Here is a 25,575-nt window from a genome sequence, read left to right on the forward strand (position 1 = left end):
TAAGCAGCTGTCCAGGTCATGTTTCTTCCATCTAAGAAATATCAGTAAACTGAGATCTGTATTATCAACGCCTGAATTAGAAATGATCATACACACATTTATCTCCTCTCGCATTGACTACTGCAACTCACTTTTTACATCACTCAGTGTATCTGCTCTTAACCGTCTGCAGGTCATCCAAAATGCTGCCGCCAGATTACTCACCAGGACAAACCGACGGTCTCACATCACCCCCGTACTCCGATCTCTCCACTGGCTTCCTGTAGCATCTCGGATACACTTCAAAATTCTCACCATCACTTACAGAGCACTTCACGGTCAGGCTCCGACTTATGTAGCTGATCTACTTCGCCCCTATTCACCCGCCCGCACTCTCAGGTCAAATGCTCTAGGTCTTCTGTCAGTCCCACGCACACGATTTAAGACCCGTGGTGACCGAGCCTTTGAGGCAGTGGCCCCGAGGCTCTGGAATGCTCTGCCTGCAACTCTACGCCTCGCAGATACTGTGGATACTTTTAAAAGCCAGCTAAAAACCCACCTGTTTAGGCTGGCGTTTGTGTAAAAGTAAACCCATGTCCTAGACCTGCTCTTAACATTTGTTTTACATTTTTATTTTATTTTTTATTTTATTCTTTAACATTTTTTATTCACTCTGTGTATGTAATTTATTGACCGTAGGGTCACATTGTGTTTTTTATGCTTTTAAATGTCTGCTCTGTTAAGCACTTTGTGATAGTACTGTCTGTGAAAAGCGCTATATAAATAAAATTCATTCATTCATTCATTCATGTTCAGGCGTTCTTATGGCAGATCTCGAATACGAGTGAAGCTCTATTAACCCATGCATGTTTGATTGCTGGGCTGAATAACTCTGTTGATAAATAAACCTATTGCTTTTGATATAACTATACGCCTCTTGAGAGCTTCTGTTTCATTCTTAAATCCGCTCTAAGTGTGAAAGATAGCTTTATTTTCACAACAAATTGGTGGAGGATGCGGGCAACTTGATACAGAGCATATCGGATTGGAATGTTAACCGACCTCTCTATCTGTGATTTCAGAAATAAAATGCGAGTCTCCCCTGAGGCTGGGAGCCCTGGTATTTGCCACCAGGTCGTGCCTGCAGTTCGGGGGACAGTCTGATAGTGTCGACACAACAAACAAGGTGAGCAGAAGCCTATTTAACTGAATTCTGCATATTGTATTCATAGACATGATCCAAATTTTATCAGACTGACCGAACTGTGAGTATGGCATAGTCATAGAGTACTGGTAAAGAATAATCCCACTGCGGCGGAGTTGTTCAGCCCAGCCATTTGGGGGGTCTGTACACATGCGTGAATGAGTCCAACAGAAAACGTAAAATAAAGACGAAAAATTGCGCTCCTGTGACAACGTAGATGTGAAGTAATGTGAGCCGTGTCGCGCGCCTCTTCTGTCGCGGTCACGCGCTTCGCACGAAGCACTCGAATTCATGCCACAAAAAGCGTAATCTTTAACGAAATTTATAAGACGTTTTTGGCTACGAAGAAATTGTATAACATGACGGGGATATATGTATATGTCATTGATGTCATTGATAAACTGTATTGAGAAAACTGACTGTGGAATTCCCGTATTGAGACCATCGAGTCCCCGGATATTAAATCGTGTGTAGCGTTCAGTGGAAAATAGTATTATCTCTGCTTAGAGTAAGCTTGACGAAGTTTCTGGACGAGAGCACAGACTTTAAGTTTATCGGTGTGTCGTTGATAACGGACGAAATTAAAGAAAGTAGCCAGAAGCGGACAGGGCCAGCAGAGCCCTAGGCTACTTAAAGTGTGTTAAATTGTGTTGTTGATGTACTGCGCTGATGGTGTAGTGGTTAATATAAAGGTCTTCCATGCGGTAGGCCAGGGTTCGAACCCGGCTGTAACTTGTATTTTACAATACGCAGCGGCCGTTGTGATGCATTAAAAATAGCGCTGTTTTGTTTTGTGTGTAGGATAGGGAAAGAATTGATTATTATTTGACTGTATTTGTTTGCTGAAAAAGCAGGTTGTCATTTGTGTCGTGGTCAAGAGGCCAGCGATGCGACAGTCGGTTTGCTGAGTTTAAGTAAATAGAAATTCTTGTTGAAATACGCTGATGTGAATGTAGTGTGTCTGAAGACTGAAAAAACGCCATTTCCTTCAGGGACCACGTTCGTGCATGTTGTACACTGTAAAACGAAGCTCCATTCAGAGGTTTGTGTACCAGTATTGCAGAAGTGGCCGTGTATGGGTTTGCATGCAGCAATTTTGTTTAAATGAGTGAATGTTTGAAGCGTACATATGAGAGAGAGACAGTTGAGAGCTGGAGTCAAGTTGTTTCACAGGTTCGTGTGCTTTCCAGAGCTGAGTTGATACACATGTTCGTGTGCTCTTCAAAATTGACGGTCAGTTGAGCAGAAAACACGCATTAGACACAGACGTTGCAATCACACACAAACATAAAACACTACGATAGACTGAGAGACAGCTGAGGGTTAATATAAGTGTCAGTTTTAGTGGCGTAGTTTCTAGACTACAGACTTATTGGAAAATTGTGTTCCCTAGGGACCGTCAGCAAAGTTAAAAGCGAAAACAGAGCAGGGATTCATTCAGTCAGACAGACGCTGAGAAAATTAAGGAGGAAAAGCATTCCTGATAACAAAACAGGTGCAGCCGTAGGGAGTGTATCGGCTCCAAGGACAGAGAGCTGAAGAAAATTATAATGGGGGGGGTATGGGCATACTAGTTGCCTTACTGATCTGAGAAATTCGAAACCAAGTATCAGACACACCAGCACCTACCTAATTCAACTGCCCCTCTTCCCTCTCCATCCCCGAATCAGACACACACCCGAACTAGACATAAGCACCCTACCAACTTCTGATCCAGACGATTCAGATGATAGAGACCTAAACATCGAGTTACAGCCATTGAATGAGTAGTTCCAAAAACATAGAAGTGCACACCTAGCAGGGGTAAAAAGGGGGATTTGTAAATGAAATATATTCATACACTGTTAAATAATATGCGCTGTACTTGTAAAGCTTATATTGCGGAGTTGTGAGGTCACTGTAAGTAGGTCAAAAACGCCGAATGGGGCATTCCGTCACCCGTTCGTACGATAGGAACAGATACAGTGGCCCTGAAAGTAATGCTTGCTTAAACAACCAGATTAGGGCAGAAACTGCCATCTTAAAGTAGGAGAAGAGTTTTCTTTTTTTTTATCTATTCACACAGAGACTTCGAAATAAGTTTAGAACTGTATTCATTTCATTTTCTTCACCTTAAGTGTTAATAATAAAGTGGATCAACATTTCACACACACTGACGTTCCAGAGAAGGCAGGTGTCGGACGTGAGCCAGTGTGAAGGAAGCTGTCCAGAGCTCCATCAGGCCATTTGAATTGAACTGCACAAGAAAATTTGGGAGAAGCTTTGGCTCCCTCTGTTGGTACTTCACGAACTGAAAAAAAAGAAAGAAAAAAAAAGAACATTTGACAGGAGTTTTGGCTCTTTCTGTGGCCACTTCAGGAACTGCAACAAGAACAGTGGACAGGAGCTTTGGCTCCATCTGGTGGACATTTGGGAATACTACATCTAAACATCATATATTTCAAATCAGTGAAAACATTGAAGAGGAGGAAGTCATGGCAACAAAAGTGAGCACTTATCTGTGCAATTTGGAGAATGATGTCCAGGATCAGAGCAGGACGAATGGAAGAAGCAAGCATTGGCCGGTGGAACAACAAGCGTACAAAAGAATGATAAAGAGATGGAAGGCTAAAGATATTTGGGATGGAGAACGGCTGAACTGTCCTCCCACGGAAGAGGAGCTGCAACAAATAAGCAAAGAACGCACTCAAGTGTCACTAATGAAGAGACAGCTGGCAGAGCTTGACAGAAAGAAGCAGATGGCTCAACAGGAAACACAGGCAGAACAAGTGTTCCCTGTAATGATGGTGCAACAACCATGGCAGCAGAACCAACGAGGAGCCCAAGGGGGTGGCCAAGGAGGAACTTTCTACTGCTACAACTGTGGAAAACCAGGTCACTACGCACGTGACTGCCGCTCCCGCTCGCGTGGCCAGCAACAACAACAAGGCCCACCACGTGGAAGAAGAGGAAATTACCAGAGAGGGAGAGGCAATCAGGATCCAAGAAGCCAGAATCAAGCTGGACAGCAAAATCAGCAGCCACCTGCCTGGCAACAACAGAGACACTGCTGCAACTATTAGCCTCAAAAGAAAACCAAGGTCCAAACATGTAGGAGACAAGTCACTTTCCTGGGTCACACTCTCTCATCAAGCGGCCTAGCTGTAAGCACAGCCCACAGACCCACAGCCCACAGCCCACAGCCCACAGAGAAAGCATCCTTCATCATGACAGACCTAGCATCGTGGGACATATGCTGTCATTCCTGGGTCTAACAGGCTACTCTCGCAGTCACATTCCTGACTACGCGGACCTCACCACCTGTCTCAGAAGCCTGCTTAAGGAACCAGGAACTAGAAACACCTCAGCCCCACTAGTTTGGACACAAGAAGCAGAAGAAGCGTTCACCACTCTCAAGCAGACTCTGTCACATGCATCGGCACTTCAAGCTCCAGACTATTCACTCCCTTTCCACCTAGATGTTTCTGAACAAAAAGGAGGGATGGTAAATGCAGTTTTGTATCAGAAAAAAGGGGGAGAAAGAGAGGCACTCATGTATCACTCATCAAAGCTGGACCCAGTTGAAATTGGCCAATCCACCTGTACAAGACACATGGCGGCAATTGCAAAGGCGATTGAGAAAACATCCCACATTGTCATGTGCCACCCTCTGAAAATCCACACACATCATGGGGTGGCTGCATTCCTCCTAAGCAAAGAATTCACGTTCGGAGCTGCAAGAAAATCGAAAATTCAAAGAGAATGCACAAGAGCACATATTGTCTATGAAACAGGAGGAATCAATATGGCATCATCACTACAACAGGGAGATCAACCACACAGCTGCGAAGCAAGGGCAATCATTGAAAACAAACTAAGGCCAGATTAGGAAACACACCAATCCTAGGAGCAGAAATGTGGTTATACACGGACGGATGTTGCTACAAAGGAGATGAAGGAAACACAGCATCCTATGCTGTGGTGAGACAATTCGAAGATATGGAACACTCAATAGTAGCATCAGGTATCCTACCTCAACCAGCATCAGCGCAACTAGCAGAAGTCGAAGCGCTCATACAAGCCCTGAAAATAGCAGAAGGAAAATCAGTAAACATCTTCACAGATTCTGCTTACGCACATGGAGCAGCTCACGTTGATGGGCCCATGTGGCGAAGAAGGAGGATACAGACGAAAACAGATGGTTCTGAAAACAGCCATACAAGAACCAGAAATCACTGAAGAAACACTGATTGACATACAGAAGAAGGCTGGATCATACGAATGGTCCGAATGGCAAAGAAAAGGAGCAACAAGAGGAGAAAGTGGACTTTGGAGATCCCATGATGGCAGAGTGGTAGCACCAGCAGAATTGTGTGTCTCACTGATACCAGAGGCACATGGACCAACGCATGAAGGAAAGAAAGGAACATTACAAAGGATGCAAGCACTGTGGTGGCACCCACACATGGAAAGTATGGTGTCCCTCTTCTGCGACGAATGCACCACCTGTGGGGATCACAATGTGAAGAAACCGTACAAAACACCTATGGGCTCTTATCCTGTACCATCAGCCTGCTTCCAGGACATCAGCATAGACTTCACTGACATGGGACATGAAAACAGAGTACAAGGAAAAAGGTACATCTTGGTAATGGTGGACAGATTCTCAAAGTGGGTGGAGGCAATCCCAACTAAAAGAGAAGACGCACAGACAGTAATAAAGTGGCTGCAAACAGAACTGATACCTCGCTATGGGGTTCCTAGATGCATAAGGTCCGATAATGGTTCACATTTCAGTAATAAGCATTTGCAGGAAGTGGAAGCCAGACTAGGAATCAGACATAGGTATGGATCAGTGTATCATCCACAGTCACAAGGTTTGGTAGAAAGGGCAAATCAGACGCTAAAATCAAAAATAGCGAAGACATGTGCAGCATCAAAGCTGACATGGGTTGAAGCTTTACCACTAGCTCTAATGGCAATGAGGAGCGCACAAGGAAATGAGACGCATCTTTCACCACATGAGTTAATGACAGGGAGGCAAATGCCTGGTCCTCCAAGAGACGGTAGTCATATTCCTGCCCTAGATGTGCAGCAAGTAGAAATGAAGGCATATATGACTGCATTAATCATTCTCACGGAGGCTCTCTCCAAACAGGTCCAGCGAACCAGTGCAGCTGACCAGGAAGAGGTAAAAAATCTCATCCGAGTGGGTGACTGGGTCAGGGTCAAAGTTCATAAGAGAAAGTGGACTGACCCCAGGTGGACAGGGCCGTACGAAGTGAAGGAGGTTACTTCACACTCGGTCCAAGTCATAGGTAAAGCAGGAGAACCTTGGCACCACCTGTCACACTGTGCCCCAGCACCTGAGCCGTCCAGACCTCTAGCAGAGGTCCGAAGTGATCTGACGCAAAATGCAGGGTAATTTGTTTTGTAATTTGTAATTAGACTTTTAAGCAACCACCTATCCCTTATCTTTGTCTTTAAACAACGTCACCAAGAGCAGTACAGGAAAAATCAGAATATGGTTCGCCCTATTAGTGGATGTGACCGGAAAGGATCTGCAAGTAGGAATTCAGATAAACATAATTCCACCAGTAGTGAACAAAATTCTGACCCTAGAGAGACCACCACCACCACCGGACCCACCAATTGTCTTGTCAGAAGATTTCTCTAAATGGACTCCCCAACAGGTGATCCAATTAGCTACAGGACATGGAAACGACAATGTTTGGTTAAATTGGATTGTTGATAATGCTATAAAAAACAAAATGAGTGGCTGTGTAGCTTGTGCTGCAGCAAGACCAGCTATGTTCACCGAACCAGCACCACTATATCCTGAATCTGACCCAACAGGATACGCGTGCATGACAAATATGACTAAAATGGCTACTCCACCAAATTGCACGACTCTGGCATCCATATTTCCACCAATTGACAACCAAACTGCAGTAGGTTATTTCAAAGCTTACAAAGGACTAGGATCCAGATATGTCTGTTACCATTTCACCAACGATAGAGCTCAAACCAACCTAGGCAGAGTGCCAGAAGACTGGTGCAATATGACACGACCAGGCTCAGAGATAGGTTCTTGGGCTAGGGGAGGACTATTCTACTACTGTGGGGATCTGCGCTTATTCTCTAACATACCAGCATCTACAATGGGAGTGTGTGCTATGGTGAGGCTAGCAATGCCACTTACCTTAGTGGGAGACAAAATACTACAGGAGCAAAACAAAGTACAAAGCCTGACCCAACGCAGACGCAGACATATCTTAGCAAAAAAGAGCAGCTGGAACTGAGTTCAGTCTGGACAAAGGTCCAACCTACATAGATGCAATCGGAGTGCCCAGAGGAGTGCCTAATGAATACAAATTGGTAGACCAAATTGCAGTAGGTTTTGAGAGTATCGTGAGTATAATTCCATGGATAACAGTGAATAAAAATGTTGATCGTATCAATTATGTGCATTACAATGTTCTTCGTTTGGCTAATCATACTAGGGATGCAATAGAGGGTCTGGCTGAGCAGCTGGCCCCAACTTCTTTGATTTCTATGCAAAACAGAATGGCTTTGGACATGTTGCTTGCTGAAAAAGGGGGTGTTTGCTCAATGTTTGGAGACCTGTGTTGCACTATCATCCCCAACAACACTGCGCCGGACGGTTCAGTCACAAAAGCACTGAATAGTCTGAAGGCACTGTCAAAAGAAATGCAGGAAGCATCAGGTGTAAACAATCCATTTGGAGATTGGATGGAAAACATGTTTGGAAAATGGAAGCACCTGATCTTGTCAATAGCAGTGTCAGCGGGAGTGTTCGTTGCAATACTGGTGTCATGTGGATGTTGTATAATACCCTGTATTCGTTCTTTGGTTGGCCGTCTCATCACCACTGCCCTCTCCAAGGAACCACCACCACCCCCTCCTTATGGAGCTTACCCAGTATGGGAAGAGCAGACCAGCCTGGTAGGGTCAGGTGAGGCAGAGCCAGACACAAGCGTGTGAACAGGGTAGGAAGGTTAAGAAAGTGACGTCCTTCAGACGTCAAGAGAGGGATTTGTTGATAAAACTAGCTTATATGCAGCCTTAATTAGCAACTAGCTTATATACAGTTTAATTAAACACTAGCTTATTTGTAGTTTTAATAACCATTAGCTTATGCAGCTCTATTAACCACTCATACAATACACACAGTACACGCTAGGGCAAGGAAGAAGCAGGAGGGAGACTACTGATTTAACTGCGCCACAAGGAATAGGCCGCCATCTTTAGATAGATAAGGGAGGAACAATAGACAGTGAGATACAGGGACAACGCCCCAGCAGACTCCCCTCTTCACACTTTTCCCAGGTCCTCTCGCCTCAAAATCTCACTACACACTGATAGAAGAAACGCCTTCTGGGAGGGGCCAATGTGAACGGACGTTCAGGCCTCCACCCAGGTGTCATACACGTACAAACGTGCCACGCCTGCATCTTTGAATTTGACCAATGGGCTTCCATAAGAAGTGACTATATGAATTATCACGCTGCTATGTTCAGGCGTTCTTATGGCAGATCTCGAATACGAGTGAAGCTCTATTAACCCATGCATGTTTGATTGCTGGGCTGAATAACTCTGTTGATAAATAAACCTATTGCTTTTGATATAACTATACGCCTCTTGAGAGCTTCTGTTTCATTCTTAAATCCGCTCTAAGTGTGAAAGATAGCTTTATTTTCACAACACCGTCCCCGCAAACTCAGAGATTTAGAGCTTCTTTTAAGTAACTTATGGTTTAACGGCCTTTAGAGGTGCTGATACGCGGAGTTTGTTAGCTCTGGATAACAAAGCCAGGCCAGCTGTTTCTCCGTTTCCAGTGCTTGTGCTAAGCTAAGCTAACCGTGTGTTGGTGGTAGCTTTGTATTTGCCGTACAGACATAATAGTTGCATTGATCATCTCATCTTTCATTTCTCATCTTTCTCTGCAAGAAAGCAAAACCTTTTTCAAAATGTTAAACTATTGCCTTGATAGATATTAACAACATTTGAGACTTATAAATATGCCTTTATGTTGAGATATATGATCTTAAAACTCAGTCAAAATATGTCTGTAGGTCAGGTCAGCACTAGGGTTTAATAGACCATTTAATTTGGTCCTAACAACACAGGTTTATACCACCTTAAACAGTAAACTGCAGCTATGCTAATGAGCAACAGCCCGACAAGCCTGAAAGTTTGTTTCTTTTCTATCGAGGTGTTGAATAATGTCTCTTCTGTCCAAAGGTCCAGCTATTGCAGGGCCTACAGTGGCATCGATTGGCTTCCCCTGGCTCATGGCCATAATTGGAACAGTAAATATAATCTTCGCTCCACTCTGCATCTTCCTTTACAGTCCATCTCGGCAGGAGGAACATTTGGTGAGAGCTGGGAAGAAAAAAACAACTGAAAAACACATTTGTTACAGCCCAGTCGAGTGAAGAAATATTGTCATTGTACGTTTCCACAAACCAGTGATATTATACATATACATATTCAATGTGGACGTTATTACATTCGGTCAGAGACGGTGACGTAGTGCAACGAGACAAAGTTAAGTGACATAGTTTATTTAGCGAACGTATATGACAGTGGTATAATAACGACTACAGCGAGTGAGAAAGTCCACTATGGGGGGGTCGAACAAACACAGGACTTTCACTCAGGAGACCGCTGTGTGTATCCTGTGTGAAACCAAAATAAGTGTTCTCTTAAGACTTAAGATTAAGCATTGTTGCGCTTACCAGGGGGTTATTTACAATAATTTGACAGCTGTTACGTTACATCGTTACCTTATTATTTTAACACAAACCATGATCATTTTTTCGAACCCCAAGCAATTCCGTTGCCTAAACCTAACCAATTGTTTCTCGATGCTAACGAGGTGGTGTTGTGCATCTCAGAGCGATATGAGGCTGATGAGAAACGCATTCATGGATCAGAAACATCAACATTCATCGTATCCGAGGTTTGGAGACACATACAATGCCAACATTTTTCCGGGTTGTTTCTTACACATACAACAGTGTCAATTGCTTAAAAGAAGTCGATGTTGTACTTCATGCAATCGTTGTGTCTTGTGTTCCAGTCGATATTGAAAGAAAATTAAAGAAGCTCCGCCAGAGAACTTGGAATCCCACTGTATGCAGATTTCATTTCAAGTATTCTTACCATCTCCACCATTACCTCCCTCTTCATGACAAAGACCCACACTAGCGTCAAGGCCCTATTGATGACAGCATTGGCTCAACACTTTGGTGCAGAGTGAATGTCTTGACAACTATCAAATGGACTGACGTTATATTTAGAACTACACAGCCACGAGTCTGAAGCACGTCAGCCTTTCACAATACACCACCGTCCTAAAAGACAATTTCTATCGATGCGTTGTTCTGCTCTGCGATATTTGTATTTGGTAAGTGTTATTTTCCTAAAATGAAGTGTTTTCCCCATGAGTATCATGGGTGCTGATAGTTTCAAGGTCCCCTTTGTTATTTCCTGTAACCCTGTTTATAATCATGGCCAGAACTCACTTTAGTCAGAGATAATTCTTCAGCTTTGTTGTGAACTTCTGTCTCCAATGCGTGGTGAATAAAACTCATTTGAACCAGCCACAGAATTGGACCCGAAAGAAATCTTTCTTCAACAATATGGCGTTGTCGGCAGGATGTCGGCAGTTGAGCCCACATCTTCACAGAGACACAGCAGGACGGAGCACAGGACTCCGGTGGGACAAGAGATGGACTCTGTGTTTACATCATGATGCTCGGTGCTCGAACACAATCAAACATGATCGACAATGATTTTCCTCATGTTTGAACTTTTGTGAAGATGTCAGCAATATAATCTGCCCAGGGAATTGTTTTTGCTGCTGTTTAAGTTCCTTATGATGCAAAATAAAAAAAATGTACTCCAGGAATTTACTTCTGTTTTAATTTTGTTTGTTGTGTTACAAATGGGCTCCATCTGCATTTCATTGTGCATCCCTGTGTTGTATAACGACAATAAATGATCCTTGAATCCTTGAACTACAACCGGTGAAGTCCCTTGTGACAGGATCACTGCTCCTGCGGTTCCTTGATATTATGCACATAAGTCAACAGAGTCATGGCGACATCTGCTTCAATTGATGAGAGCCAGTCTCCCTTCACATGCCATTCTCCCTCATCAACAGACAAGACACAGGACAAGTCTATCTCTACAAACTCTCGTCACAGCCTGACAAGCACACAGGCCGAACATGGCCCAAATTCTACAAACTATTAATTGTGTGTCGATTCGTTCCTCAAGGCACCAACGGAGGCCTCCAAACCTGATGGCTTTGCCCATCAAAGACTGTGATCCATGCCGTCTAACGTTAGGAACTGTGATCAGTTGCCAACTATTTGACATTGATTGCCAAACCTGTTAGGTGAAACCTTTTGGTGTGTAATTGAGCTCAGTCACTCCCTGTAAGAGGTCACACCTTCATTGATTTAATTAATATTTGCTCTGTAAAACACACCTTTACTGAGCCAATAAAGACCCGCGACTACGGACTTGTGAGTTGGGCTCCCAGAATCTCATGGAGTTGCAAACAACCCTCAAAAACAGCTGATGCCTTAACCTTATCGATTAATGATTGTTGTGGCAATTTATCATGTTGTTCTTTGATATATAACTTTTATCGCTTTACCTTGAACAAAAGCAGAACTCACCAAACCCAAACAACAAATGTATCTCATGTCTGACTCGTGTCATCCTGACCTCACATCTAACCCTCTTCCATGAAAACAGCAGCACCTACTCTCCCCAACGCCATCCGAAAAAAGGACGCCTGCTTGGGGGCAGACGAGCTAATGTGCTCCAGTTTGTGTGAAGCATATATACTCTGTAAAACCTTTGACTTGATTAGACCTCTGAACCGTCCGTGAGGAAGGATCTCTATCTGTTCAGCTGAATTATTCCAAGTGTCTGTTCAACATAATACTTAAAGGCATTTGACAGATTTCTCATCACTCTTATTTCTCACAGGGAAATTAATAGGTCTGTCTCAGGATTGCTACGATAACACAAACTTTTCCAGGGTGGAACATATGGAGGCGCATAACGGCCTGGTTAGTTATCCCAGCACCAGTAACAGTAAATCGTTGAACTTCCACAAACTCCCTGACTGCTCTACCCATAACACCTCAAATGATTAACAGCCAGAATAAACAGATTTTGTTCCCCCCCTCAGACATCCTCAGTCACTTAAAAGTCACCTATTTAAATAAGATGTTTAATCTGTGATGATAATATTCATATGTGCCTACAGTTTGGGCTTTTGACTACTGTATTAGCGTGTTATAATATGGAGACAAACAGCTACAAATAAAGACAAAGCTGCTTTCTATTCTGATCCAGCCTTATCTTAACAACATTTATTAATCACTTTTATGCTTTTGTCTTTTCCTGCTAGTTATCCCAGCACCAGTAACAGTAAATCGTTGAACTTCCACACACTCCCTGACTGCTCTACCCATAACACCTCAAATGATTAACAGCCAGAATAAACAGATTTTGTTCCCCCCCTCAGACATCCTCAGTCACTTAAAAGTCACCTATTTAAATCTGCTTTTAAGCTGTAAAGTTAGTTATATATGTCTTTGTGCTGTTCCTTTCTGTTATGTGATTTATTTTGTTTATATTGTAATTTCTTCTATTGTTTCTGTTTTTACCATGTAAAGGATCTTTGAGTACCTTTTAAAGCACTATACAAATAAAATGTATTGTTATTGTTATTATGATTAGATGTCGACAAATCCCTCTCACTATAAGACCTATAAGAGAGTTTTCAATCAAAAAAGGCCAAAATAATCAGAATCAGAAGGGTTAGGGTTAGAAGCATTCCCAGGCCAGACGAGATATTTAATCTCACCAGCGTGTTCTGGGTCTACCCTGAGGCCTCTCACCAGTCAGGAATGCCAAGGAAACTTCTGAAGACAATGTGACCAAGAGGCCTGGGAGTTGAGGACCTCATGGACAGGGGCCTCAGCTGGACATTCCCAGTTCACCCTGAATACACTTTAGGTTTTACCAGGTCTGTCCAGCAGCCTCTCTCCCTGCCATCTGATCCAACTCACCACCATGTGATATAAAGAATGTCAGAATATGTGACGAAAATCGTTGAACTTCCACACACTCCCTGACTGCTCTCCCCATAACACCTCAAATGATTAACAACCAGAATAAACAGCTTTTGTTCCACTCTGGCATATTGCTGAACATCTGAACTGTGTGTCGTAGTATAATGAGTGGAGATTAACTATTGTAGAGAAATGTTTTCTTGAGGTAGAATGTTTTCTTATTGGCATAGAAACCGTGGGAGGGGTAAAGTGAGGAGGGACGGAACAAGCATCCGTCCAAGCAGGTTCTTGTGAGTATAAATCAGATGTGTGTCAGTACTTACTGTCAGACTTAATTCCAGGTATGTTTCATAGAAATACTGCGATCACACTAACTCTCATTTCAAACTTGAGATTTTCCGACTTGCAAGAAATGGAGGAGCATATCGGCCGTGGTAAGATGTTTAATGTAATCTGTGATGTTAATATTCATATGTGCTTACAGTTTGGGCTTTTGACTACTGTATTAGTGTGGCACAATGTAGACAAAGCTGCTTTCTATTGTGATCCAGCCGTATCTTAACAATATTTATTAATTATTTTTCCTGCTAGTTATCCCAGCACCAGTAACTACGAAGGGATCATTTGTGCATGGTTTGTCCCCTGAGAACTGTGGCATTGACATTCTAGACAATGGAAGGACCATCAGAGACTTCCTAGACAGTAAAATAAAAGAGCGTGGTTCAGCGGTGAGTATCAGAGACATCATGTCACCTAAGCGTTCCTAACAATGAATCTCTGTGTAATTGCCTCCATGTATCGTGTGATAGTTGAGCTTTCTTGAGATGTGAACTAAATGTTGACTTTGCTCTATTTGTTCAGGACAATGAAGAGCCATTCTATGTGGCAAGTCTGGATAGTATATTTGAAAGGCACCTCAGGTGGCGTACTAACTTACCTCGAGTCACGCCTTTCTATGCAGTGAAGTGCAACAACGATGCATCAGTTTTGAGGATGATGAGTGCTCTGGACACAGGTTTCGACTGTGCTAGCAAGGTACCGATGAAGTATTTGAAAGAGAATCCAGCTCTGTGTTTTCTTTGTTGTGGAGAAGCAGTTTGCTCATTTGAAACGCGCTTTGATCGATCACAGGTCGAGATACAGCAGATGCTGTCCCTCGGGGTGACACCTGACAAAATCATTTACGCACACACAACCAAACCACTGTCGCACATCAAGTATGCCTGTACTCATGGAGTCGATATGATGACTTTTGATAGTGAGGAAGAACTCCTAAAAATATCTCTTAGTCATGCCAAAGCCAAGTGAGTGAACAACTACTGATATTTTCTGCTCCTTTGTTTAGTTGATTGTTGTTAAATTACCGATTAATACTTTTGAATCACTTTCTCCAGATTGGTACTCCGCATCGCAGTGGATGACTCTGCATCCAAGATAAGACTCAGTTCAAAGTTTGGCGCCAGACTGGAGTCAGTTGGTAAGCTGCTGGGACGTGCTGGAGAGCTTGGCTTGGAGGTCATTGGGGTCAGCTTTCATGTGGGCAGTGGGTGCACTGAAAGTTTGCCGTTCCAGCAGGCCATCACAGATGCCCGACGTGTCTTTGACATGGGGGTAGGTCATCTTCACAGCAATAGAACACAAATTTAGTTATGTCGTTAGTCCAATAAATATTTGATTCATGAAAGCTTGATCATTTGATTTGTGTGTATATGAAATAATAAGTCACTGTACACCGTGATAAGAACTCCATAGCAGCCCAGAGATTGAGACTTGAAGCTTTTCCTGTTTCCAAAATTGAGTATTGTCCTAAATTATATGTAAGTTATTTTTTTTAAATTATTTTACTTGAACTCATTGTGTTTTATGGCTGAAGCCATAAATGTGCCATGACTTTTTATACTAATTCATGGGTTTATGATCCATAATTAAGTTATTGATAACCATTATACTTCGATATTAATTAGTTATTATTTATTATTATTATGTGTTACAAGAAATAGCACTACAGTAAGTACAGTATAACATTTTGAATTGTATGACTGATTGATTAGAAACTTTTTCAGAATTTGCTGGGATTCCAGATGAGACTCTTGGATATCGGTGGAGGATTCTCTGCGATTGAGAGTTTTCAACAGAAATTTGAAGAGGTAATATTTTTCAAAAACAATACGATATACAATACGAGTGCTCATTAATGGATGTTCTGCATCTCCATTGTCCTGGTAAAACAAAGAGCAAACGGAGCATAAACAACTAAATAGAATGACACGGATTACACAACCTTTTTCCTGTTTTACCTTAAGGGCTATGTAGACCAGGGGTGCCCACACTTTTTCGGCCACATATATATACTGAGTATACTTTATATTTACAATATATGTTGCATAACTGCATGAACCCTTATGGCACAATACAATTCTGTACATTTTTGTTCATTACCTTACTCTGATGACTTGCACTGAATGGAATTGGCCAGAGTTGCATTGTCCGTACAGTAGCTGCTGGTAGCCGCCTCAAGCAGACTTCAAATGATCATCAGTCATGGTGGAACGGTGTTTGGACTTAATGTTCTTCATGTGGGAAAAGGCTGACTCACATAAATGAGTAGAGCCGAATAATGCAGTCAGAAAGGTATCACATGTCCTCATGTTTGGGGACTTTTCCTCTGTGAGGAAACTGTCCATGAGCCCTGGACTTCAGCTGAATGTCAGCTTGCAGTGTCAGAATCTCATCCTCCACTCCAGACGAGTTCAGGTGAAACAGCGTTAACATTTTTGATGCGAGTGAATCAACCTCAATATCTTCCCGAAATGTGCAGCACATAAGTGTAGCAACTGGCTCGAGTAAAGCAAAGTCTCGAAAGCGTTTGTCAAACTCTGACAGACACTTGTCAATCTGCTCTGTGTAGCGCGCACTGTCAAGTTACGCACACGCCTTCCGTTGAGTCTCCAGTTCTGATGTGAGGTTTTGGAAGTTTCCCAAATCATGGCGCTACAGCTTTAGCTTCTTTAGTACAAATAAATTGGAAGGCTAACTAATTAGCTCGCCGGAGTTTTGCAGTAGCTCGCGCGGTTGACCGCGCATACGTGGTGACCCGTGTGTTAGAAAATCAAGTGGCAAATGCCATGCGGACATCTCATTTTTTTTGAATGGCATGCGATCTACCCGCACTACCTCCGCGATCGACGTATTGGGCACCCCTGATGTAGACTGTCAAGGAACCTTTAAATGCATACTAAAGAGGCAAACTTAATAAGGAAATATTCAGAGGACTTGCACCTCGCTGCCCCTGGAGGAACTCTCAGGTCCACAGAACACGTCGTTGCCCTTTCATTCGCTTGCTGCTAGCACCACATTGTTTCTTATGCCGTGTTCACACCTAATTGCGTCATTCGCGCCGCCGGTCTCACCGGGGACTATTTGTGTTCATTCGCATGATTCGCGCTGGACGAGCCTGAGAGGGGGCGTGGCTTATCGCCCTGAAAGCCGCCATCAACCATGGAAAAAATAACCTATATTTCTGCTTAGTACGTATTGTGGAAGTCCCAGATATCACGGGAAACTAAACGCCGTCATGTCTTGGTTCATAACATAGTCCGGAGGAGCTCCATGTATTCATCCAACTCCATCTGTCATTCAAACCCAGCGAGGCATTCACATTAACTAGGCTCCTGGACTGTGTCAATGCCATCAGAGACTGGACGGCAGAAAACTGCTTGCAACTCAATGACTCTAAGACGGAGGTCCTAGTTATTGCTCCAGAGGAGTTTGTCCCCATGATCAGGCAGATTATTAGTCCACTCTCCTCTGCTGCCCATTGAAACCTGTGCAATCTAGGGATTTTCTTTGATCGATCCATGTCGTTTGACCCTCATGTTAAGCAGCTGTCCAGGTCATGTTTCTTCCATCTAAGAAATATCAGTAAACTGAGATCTGTAGTATCAACACCTGAATTAGAGATGATCATACAAACATTTATCTCTTCACGCATTGACTACTGCAACTCACTTTTCACATCACTCAGTGCATCTGCTCTTAACCGTCTGCGTTTTAGGTCTTCTGTCTGTCCCACGCACACGATTTAAGACCCGTGGTGACCGAGCCTTTGAGGCAGTAGCACCGAGGCTATGGAATGCTTTGCCTGCACCTCATCTCAACGCTGATAGGCTCTCGCGCCGCAGCGTCACGCCATTTTTCCGGCGAAGTTGAAAACTTTCAACTCACGCGTTTGGGGCGACTTCGCCCAAATTCGCGCCGCGCCATCGCAAATTCACATCACTCCAGTGATGGAGCGAATAATCCGCGCTGCATTTGGTGTGAACGCACCATTAGAAGACGTATATTGCACCATCACTGTGGCCATATGGTGGCGCTGTTAACAACTTTATTCAAAAGATTTGTCTTCGAAAGAATCCAGAGTGAAAAAAAGAAAACCTCAGATTTTCATTTAACCTTAATCTTTACTCACATACACATGTTGTTTGAAAGAGCAACACTTCACGTTTCTATCAGCACCAATTATTAAAACAATTGCAATATCATTCATATGTATATATTGTTAGATCCTGGGGTACTTCTGGCCCGATACGGGGCTACTTACTGACTCAGCTCTCTATTAAAAGATTGTCGAGCTGGTGTTCTTGCGAGGGAACTCGCCTGGCTCTTCTAACTGCCGTTACTCCCGACATCTACCCTGCTTCCTCCGGTCTGAGTGCACTCGGTCGAGGGGCCACCCTGACCCCGGGCGTTCCTACCAGTCGCGTCGGTTATGGCAGCTTCCCTCTTCTGGATCCGTGCTCTTGGTAAATGCCAGGTTTAGGTTTTAACGGCTAGGATTACTTCTAAAACCGTAAGGGATTGTTCAGTGGATTTTACTTTAAATGCAGATTAGATATTTATTGCAGGTTATATTTAGTTCGTTTGCAAGGGTTAAGCTACAGCTCACATAAAAATGTCACTACACTTGATTCGTGACAAATTTTCTTCTTAGGTTATACTCATTGGTTTTAGATGCCGAGACGGCTCGGTTGGAGCTGGATTTCCAAAGGTGCGATGAAAAGGTTCTTTTGGAGTTGTTAGGAGCGAAGGTCCGGCCGGACCCTCGGATTCCTCCTGCTCTTTGCAGCGGAGTTCGGCCAACAGTCCACAAGGCTCTGTACAAAGTCTTTCTAGGGCGGCGGCGTTCCTCCGTTGTTCAGTTGTTAAAGTCGAGCAGTGGGGAGAGGAAAATCTCCGTCTTTCAACTCTTTGTCCACGAACAGCGGTCTTCTTTCTGTGAACCGAGACTTCAGTTGCAATCGTCCGTATCTTCTTCTCAGAGCGTCTGGACGGCTCGTGTAGAAATCCCAGTTTGGGGCTTGCAAGCATCTCCCTTTATCCTTGATTTGGGCTATTTGTTCTCCCCCCACCGATTCTGAACACATGATCTTCACCCCTCCCTTATATGTGTGCGTTTGTTTCTGGAAAGTACCAGACTTCGTTTTGCTTCTATGAGTCATCTCTTGCAACAGAATTCCATGTCTCCTGACTGTTTTTCCGACCCACACCCAAAAACATCTGTTCCTGACTCACTCGGTCTGCTGACACACTATGACACACTTTTTCCACATCTCAGCTCCGGTACACAGAACATTATTATAATCAGTTTTTACATTTGTGAAATCACTCTATGCATTAAACATTTGTTATATAATGATCATAAACCTTGTCTTTCGATTATACTTTAACTATTGATTTCTGAGTATATGCTTTGTGCTTTTATATCCTGTCTTTCCCCTGAATGTGTATGCATGTATCCAAGGCGGCTTTCTCTGTGAGCTCAACTCTTCTTGACTGTCAGGATCCAGGATCCCTGTCTGACCCGGTGTGTGTGTCCCCTGATCTCCTCTCCTCATGTGTCCTGTCATTCCCCTGTCTGTTGTGGTGTACCATGTGCTCTGTTTGTCCTCTGCCTTCAGACACCTCCCAGGGCCGCACCCTTAATCGTGCACGGCTGAGGACACTCAAGCTGATCACCTCCTGCAGCCGGACACACCAGACTCAGGGCCCCTTAATGAGTATCCTGCCACTATATAAGCTCTGGCCCTGCAGTCTGGGAGTGTCAGGTCGTACCGTCTTCTACCCGCTGAAACCCCGTGGCATCCTCTGCCCTCCTTGTGTCTGTGGATTACACTCCATCGCTCTGCCCTCCTTGTGTCTGTGGATTACACTCCACCGCTCTGCCCTCCTTGTGTCTGTGGATTACACTCCACCGCTCTGCCCTCCTTGTGTCTGTGGATTACACTCCGCCGCTCTGCCGTCCTTGTGTTTGTGGATACGCTCCGCCGCTCTGCTCTCCTTGTGGTCTACGGATTACAATCTGTCGCTCTACCCGCCTGGGGTTAAACGGACTACAATCGCCGTCAAGCTGCCAGGCCTCCGGTGTCGAGCCACGGGACTCACACCGTCGATCTGCCACTCGGGTGTCGGACCACGGGCTCCACACCTGCACCCACCTGTCTATAAATAAAAGCTGATTAACATTCACTTCTGTCTCCTGTGGTCTTGCTTTTGGGTCCTATCTGTGAACTCCCGTGACAGAACGACCTGACCATAATGGACCCAGCAACCACAGGAGCAGCTACGCTGGCCGGATATAGCACGCAGCTGGAGGCACACCAGCAGAGGCTCATGGAGATGCGTCAAGCCCTGCAATCCATGGAAGCTGAGGTCTCTGAGGGGGACCCAGCAACCACAGGAGCAGCTACGCTGTACAGCACTACCAGGCTGCTGGAGGAGACGAGACGTTCCCTGGAGAAGATGAGACGTTTCGCTGCTGAGGTTTCTCGGGTTGGCTGGTGCGGGCAGGAACTAGCCCGGACAGCCAAGTCTCCACCAGTTCCAGCACCCGCACTATTCCCGCCTGTCCTCGCTCCGCCGGTCTGGGAATCCCCCGTGCCGGCTCCGAGTCCCTATGATGGAACACTGGGGAAGTGTCAAGGCTTCCTGTTGCTATGCCAACGGGTGTTTGACCGACAGCCCCTGACTTTCGCCTCAGACAGGTCCAAGGTGTCTTACGTGGTCTGCTTACTGCGGGGAAGGGCTTTGGACTGGGCCATGTACACAGTGAGCAGCGACCAGCCTAATACTGTGGGGTATGTGGACTTTGTGACTGCTCTGATGAGAGTTTTTGACCCTCTGGGGAACTCTGAGTATATGGTCAAGCGCCTTCTCAGCCGGAGACTGAGCCATGCAAGGGTAGCGGAACACTCAGTGGCCCGGTCGACTCCGGCTCCCCGTAGTCAGACTGCATTGCAGCCGGCTCCTGTTCCTGTCACCTCTTCGCCGCAGCTAGCTCCGGTTCCTACCGCCTCTGCGGCACAGCTTTCGCCAGTCCCGGCCGCCGCCGTCTCCGTACCGCGGCGACCTCCAGTCCCGGCCGCCGCTGTCTCCATACCGTGGCGACCTCCAGTCCCGGCCGCCGCAGTCGCAGTGCAGCAGCGACCTCCAGTTCCCGCCGCTGCCGTCCCGGAGCAGCAGCAACCTCCAGGTCCCGCCGCTGCCGTCGCAGTGCAGCAGCGACCTCCAGCTCCCGCGGCTGCCGTCCCAGAGCAGCAGCGACCGCCAGTTCCCGCCGCTGCCGTCCCAGAGCAGCAGCGACCTCCAGTTCCCGCCGCTGTCATCCCGGAGCAGCAGCGACCTCCAGTTCCCGCCGCTGCCGTCCCAGATCAGCAGCGACCTCCAGCTCCCGCCGCTGCCGTCCCAGAGCAGCGACCGCCAGTTCCCGCCGCTGCCGTCCCGGAGCAGCAGCGACCTCCAGTTCCCGCCGCTGTCATCCCGGAGCGGCTGCGACCTCCAGTTCCCGCCGCTGTCATCCCGGAGCAGCAGCAACCTCCAGTTCCCGCCGCTGTCGTCCCGGAGCAGCAGCGACCTCCAGGTCCCGCCGCTGCCGTCCCGGAGCAGCAGCGACCTCCAGGTCCTGCCGCTGCCGTCCCGGAGCAGCAGCGACCTCCAGTCCCAGCTGTGGTCTCGGAGCCGCAGCTATCCCCGGACCTCGCGGCCGCGGAGCCAGAGCCGCTCTCTGGTCCTGCCGCCGCAGGGCCAGCTCCAGTTCCTGCCGCCGCAGGGCCAGCTCCAGTTCCTGCCGCCGCAGCTCCAGTTCCTGCCGCCGCAGCTCCAGTTCCTGCCGCCGCAGGGCCAGCTCCAGTTCCTGCCGCCGCAGCTCCAGTTCCTGCCGCCGCAGGGCCAGCGCCAGTTCCTGCCGCCGCAGCTCCAGTTCCTGCCGCCGCAGGGCCAGCTCCAGTTCCTGCCGCCGCAGCTCCAGTTCCTGCCGCCGCAGCTCCAGTTCCTGCCGCCGCAGCTCCAGTTCCTGCCGCCGCAGGGCCAGCTCCAGTTCCTGCCGCCGCAGCGCCAGTTCCTGCCGCCGCAGCTCCAGTTCCTACCGCCGCAGCTCCAGTTCCTGCCGCCGCAGCTCCAGTTCCTGCCGCCGCAGTCCCAGTTCCCGCCGCAGCGCCATCTCCAGTTCCTGCCGCGGCCGCCTCTACGCCAGTTCCTGCCGCCGCAGCGCCAGCTCCAGTTGCTGCCGCCTCTACGCCGCAGCCCGCTCCAGTTCCTGCCGCCGCAGCGCCAGCTCCAGTTCCTGCCGCTGCCACCTCTACGCCAGTTCCTGCCGCTGCCGCCTCTACGCCGCAGCCCGCTTCAGTTCCTGCCGCCTCAGCGCCGCAGCCCGCTCCAGTTCCTGCCGCCTCAGCGCCGCAGTCCGCTCCAGTTCCTGTCGCCGCCTCCGTGCCGCAGCCTCTCCCACACCCGGACGCCGTCCCAGAGGCGCAACGACCTCCAGTTGCCGTCTCTGAGCGGCAGCGACCTCCAGTGCCCGCTGCCGTCTCTGAGCAGCAGCGACCTCCAGTGCCCGCTGCCGTCTCTGAGCAGCAGCGACCTCCAGTGCCCGCTGCCGTCGCGGAGCAGCGGAGACCTCCAGTACCTGCCACTGCGGCACCAGCATCCTATTCTCCAGAGCCCTTCCGCCCGCCCGGCCGTCCGCCGGAGCACCCGTGTCCGGAGCCCTTCCGCCCGCCCGGCCGTCCGCCGGAGCACCCGTGTCCGGAGCCCTTCCGCCCGCCCGGCCGTCCGCCGGAGCACCCGTGTCCGGAGCCCTTCCGCCCGCCCGGCCGTCCGCCGGAGCACCCGTGTCCGGAGCCCTTCTGCCCTCCCGGCCGTCCGCCGGAGCACCGGGGGCCGACGCTCTTCGGCGGCCCCGTGGCGGGTCAGATCCTGTCACCCCTCCTCCGGACCCCCGCCGCCCACCCTAGTCGGCCTTGTAGCTGTGGGGACATCCCTCCTCCGGACCCCCTCCACCCGCCCTGTGTGGTGTCTTGTGTTACGTCTGGAATCCGTTCCTTAAGGGGGGGGTACTGTCAGGATCCAGGATCCCTGTCTGACCCGGTGTGTGTGTCCCCTGATCTCCTCTCCTCATGTGTCCTGTCATTCCCCTGTCTGTTGTGGTGTACCATGTGCTCTGTTTGTCCTCTGCCTTCAGACACCTCCCAGGGCCGCACCCTTAATCGTGCACGGCTGAGGACACTCAAGCTGATCACCTCCTGCAGCCGGACACACCAGACTCAGGGCCCCTTAATGAGTATCCTGCCACTATATAAGCTCTGGCCCTGCAGTCTGGGAGTGTCAGGTCGTACCGTCTTCTACCCGCTGAAACCCCGTGGCATCCTCTGCCCTCCTTGTGTCTGTGGATTACACTCCACCGCTCTGCCCTCCTTGTGTCTGTGGATTACACTCCACCGCTCTGCCCTCCTTGTGTCTGTGGATTACACTCCACCGCTCTGCCCTCCTTGTGTCTGTGGATTACACTCCGCCGCTCTGCCGTCCTTGTGTTTGTGGATACGCTCCGCCGCTCTGCTCTCCTTGTGGTCTACGGATTACAATCTGTCGCTCTACCCGCCTGGGGTTAAACGGACTACAATCGCCGTCAAGCTGCCAGGCCTCCGGTGTCGAGCCACGGGACTCACACCGTCGATCTGCCACTCGGGTGTCGGACCACGGGCTCCACACCTGCACCCACCTGTCTATAAATAAAAGCTGATTAACATTCACTTCTGTCTCCTGTGGTCTTGCTTTTGGGTCCTATCTGTGAACTCCCGTGACATTGACAATATATAGATGTATATATATTCTAACAGTTGCTCAGTTTCAACCTTGCTTTTAAAAATGCAACCATACATTTCCCAAAATACTTAATTGAGAATGCAGTTTAGTTGTATTATATGGGAACATAATTTAGTGTGAGTCCTTTCCAAGCTGATGCACAAAAAGCTTGTTCAGGAATTATTAACTAACACTCCATAAAATTACATTATATGATGGATACCACTGCTTGAAGTGTCTGAAGCTTGATCTTTCAACCATTTACCCATTAGATGTATATTATACACACCTGCATCCTTTCCATCATTGATGAGTGATATCTCTATCATCCTCTATTCTTAGCCTCTTAAATTACATCGGTCGTACTTCAAAGAAACACATGCAGAAACCTTTTTTGCCTTTACTGCCAGTGATACTGGCAACTGTAGGTCACTTTGTAAAAGGTGTATTACATGTGAAATATGCTGTTAACCCATTGTGTTTTTCCTATAGTTTTCAGAGGTCATTAATAGAACACTGGATGAACTCTTCCCACCTGACAGTGGGGTGCAAGTTATTGCAGAACCAGGCCGATACTACGTGGAATCAGCTTTCACATTGGCAGTGAATGTCATTGCCAAAAGAGTAATCGGTAATGTCTTTTGAAGCCACACGTATCCAGTAATAAGACATAACTTTGCTTGTATTTAAATATGTCTTGATTTTAAATACAAGGAGTGTAGGTGACAGCTATCAGAGGAGTCTGTTGGCACTACATGGCAATGCACCACGACATAAATATGTATCCTCAATAGACAGCCATGCTCTCTGCTCCTCTGAGTGAGCATAATGACTTGCAGGGTTGTAGATAATCACTTTCTGCAGACCCACAGATACCAGGTTGCATCTTTATAAACATATGGCATATTTGCCATTTTATTATTTGCATTTTTTCAGATGATGACAACTGCCCTGACAGAAAAATGACGTACTACGTCAATGATGGAGTGTACGGCTCCCTGAGTTGTGTTGTCAATGATGCTGCTCACTGCAACCTTCAACCATATCTTCACCGGGTAACTATCAACCACATAATGTCGCCACATAAGAAAGCCAATATTGGATGATTGCGCATGATTACGTCCAATGCCAACGGTGTATATACTGTGTATATATATTTATACATATGCATGTGAGCCTGCCTCACATTTTATACTGTACACAGGTTGTTGAGAGCAGAGAGCAGAGATACCGGTCTGTTATCTGGGGTCCAACCTGCTGCAGCTATGACAAAGTAACCAACAGCTGCTGGATTCCTGAGCTGCATGTGGGGGACTGGCTTCTCATCGACAACATGGGTGCTTATTCTGTTAGTTTGTCCAGCGACTTCAACGGCTTTGAAAGAGCACACATTTACCCTGTTGTGACAGCCGAGACATGGCACACCTTAAACCTTTCTGACATCTACGACATCCGCCAATGATCTGATCTCTTCTATTGGACAGTGGCTCAATACGCACCGTAACAAACATAGGCAACGATTATTATAGAGCAGTGCTTCTCAACTGGTCTGGCTGCGGGACCCACCATCACCCCTCAATGACAAGCCGTGACCCAAATCGAGGAAAATTTTCAACTTCTCAAATGTATTTAATGAAAAGATGGTGCAGTTTGAACCTGAGCTGAAAATGTCGGAGAAAAAAAATGGCAATTTTGAATCAGCTTTTCACCACAACCGTTTTTAAATGCCTTTTAACCTGAAAAATGCTCACTCAACTTAGGAGATAAAGAATGGCAATTATTACAGATGGCAATTATTTTATTATTCTATTACGTGTCATGGCCACAGCCTCTCCCCACTAAAGAGTCACAAAGTGGGACACGTCATCGCTAACTGCTTAAGCCTCAAGAGCAAAGAGCAGCAGCAGTCTACACAAAGTGTGCCACCGCCAAAAGGTAAAGGATTGATTAAAGCCGAGCACTTGGCTCCTGATTCTGACAGAAGTGACAATATTGATGCTTGTTTCCCTCCACTGCCGAGCAGGCTGCTTGTGGTTGCGGATTTGTATTTACGTGGTGGTGGATGGATTATACTCCCAGGCCAGTGCATGGTGTGCATATTTAAACTGGTCAATGGTTTCTTTCATGTTGCTGTTTCCCCCCTTATTGTTAAAT

At 46.7% G+C, this 25,575-nt stretch overlaps 1 protein-coding gene across 1 annotated transcript in view; it reads left to right on the plus strand.

The window, feature by feature from the left end:
• The window catches only part of LOC306787290 (ornithine decarboxylase-like), a gene marked incomplete at both ends in the record, with an annotated part of 28,427 nt that extends 3,544 nt beyond the window's left edge, over nucleotides 1-24,883 (plus strand). The window contains 7 exons of the mRNA XM_079282406.1: nucleotides 14,149-14,322; nucleotides 14,419-14,591; nucleotides 14,682-14,898; nucleotides 15,351-15,434; nucleotides 23,914-24,052; nucleotides 24,358-24,476; nucleotides 24,626-24,883. Coding sequence (XP_079138532.1) covers nucleotides 14,149-14,322; nucleotides 14,419-14,591; nucleotides 14,682-14,898; nucleotides 15,351-15,434; nucleotides 23,914-24,052; nucleotides 24,358-24,476; nucleotides 24,626-24,883 — 1,164 coding nt within the window. The remainder of the gene's footprint in view (nucleotides 1-14,148; nucleotides 14,323-14,418; nucleotides 14,592-14,681; nucleotides 14,899-15,350; nucleotides 15,435-23,913; nucleotides 24,053-24,357; nucleotides 24,477-24,625) is intronic.
• Nucleotides 24,884-25,575: the final 692 nt, after the last annotated feature.

The sequence above is a fragment of the Melanostigma gelatinosum genome (genome assembly GCF_949748355.1).
Source record: "Melanostigma gelatinosum genome assembly, chromosome: 13".
Taxonomy (NCBI): domain Eukaryota; kingdom Metazoa; phylum Chordata; class Actinopteri; order Perciformes; family Zoarcidae; genus Melanostigma; species Melanostigma gelatinosum.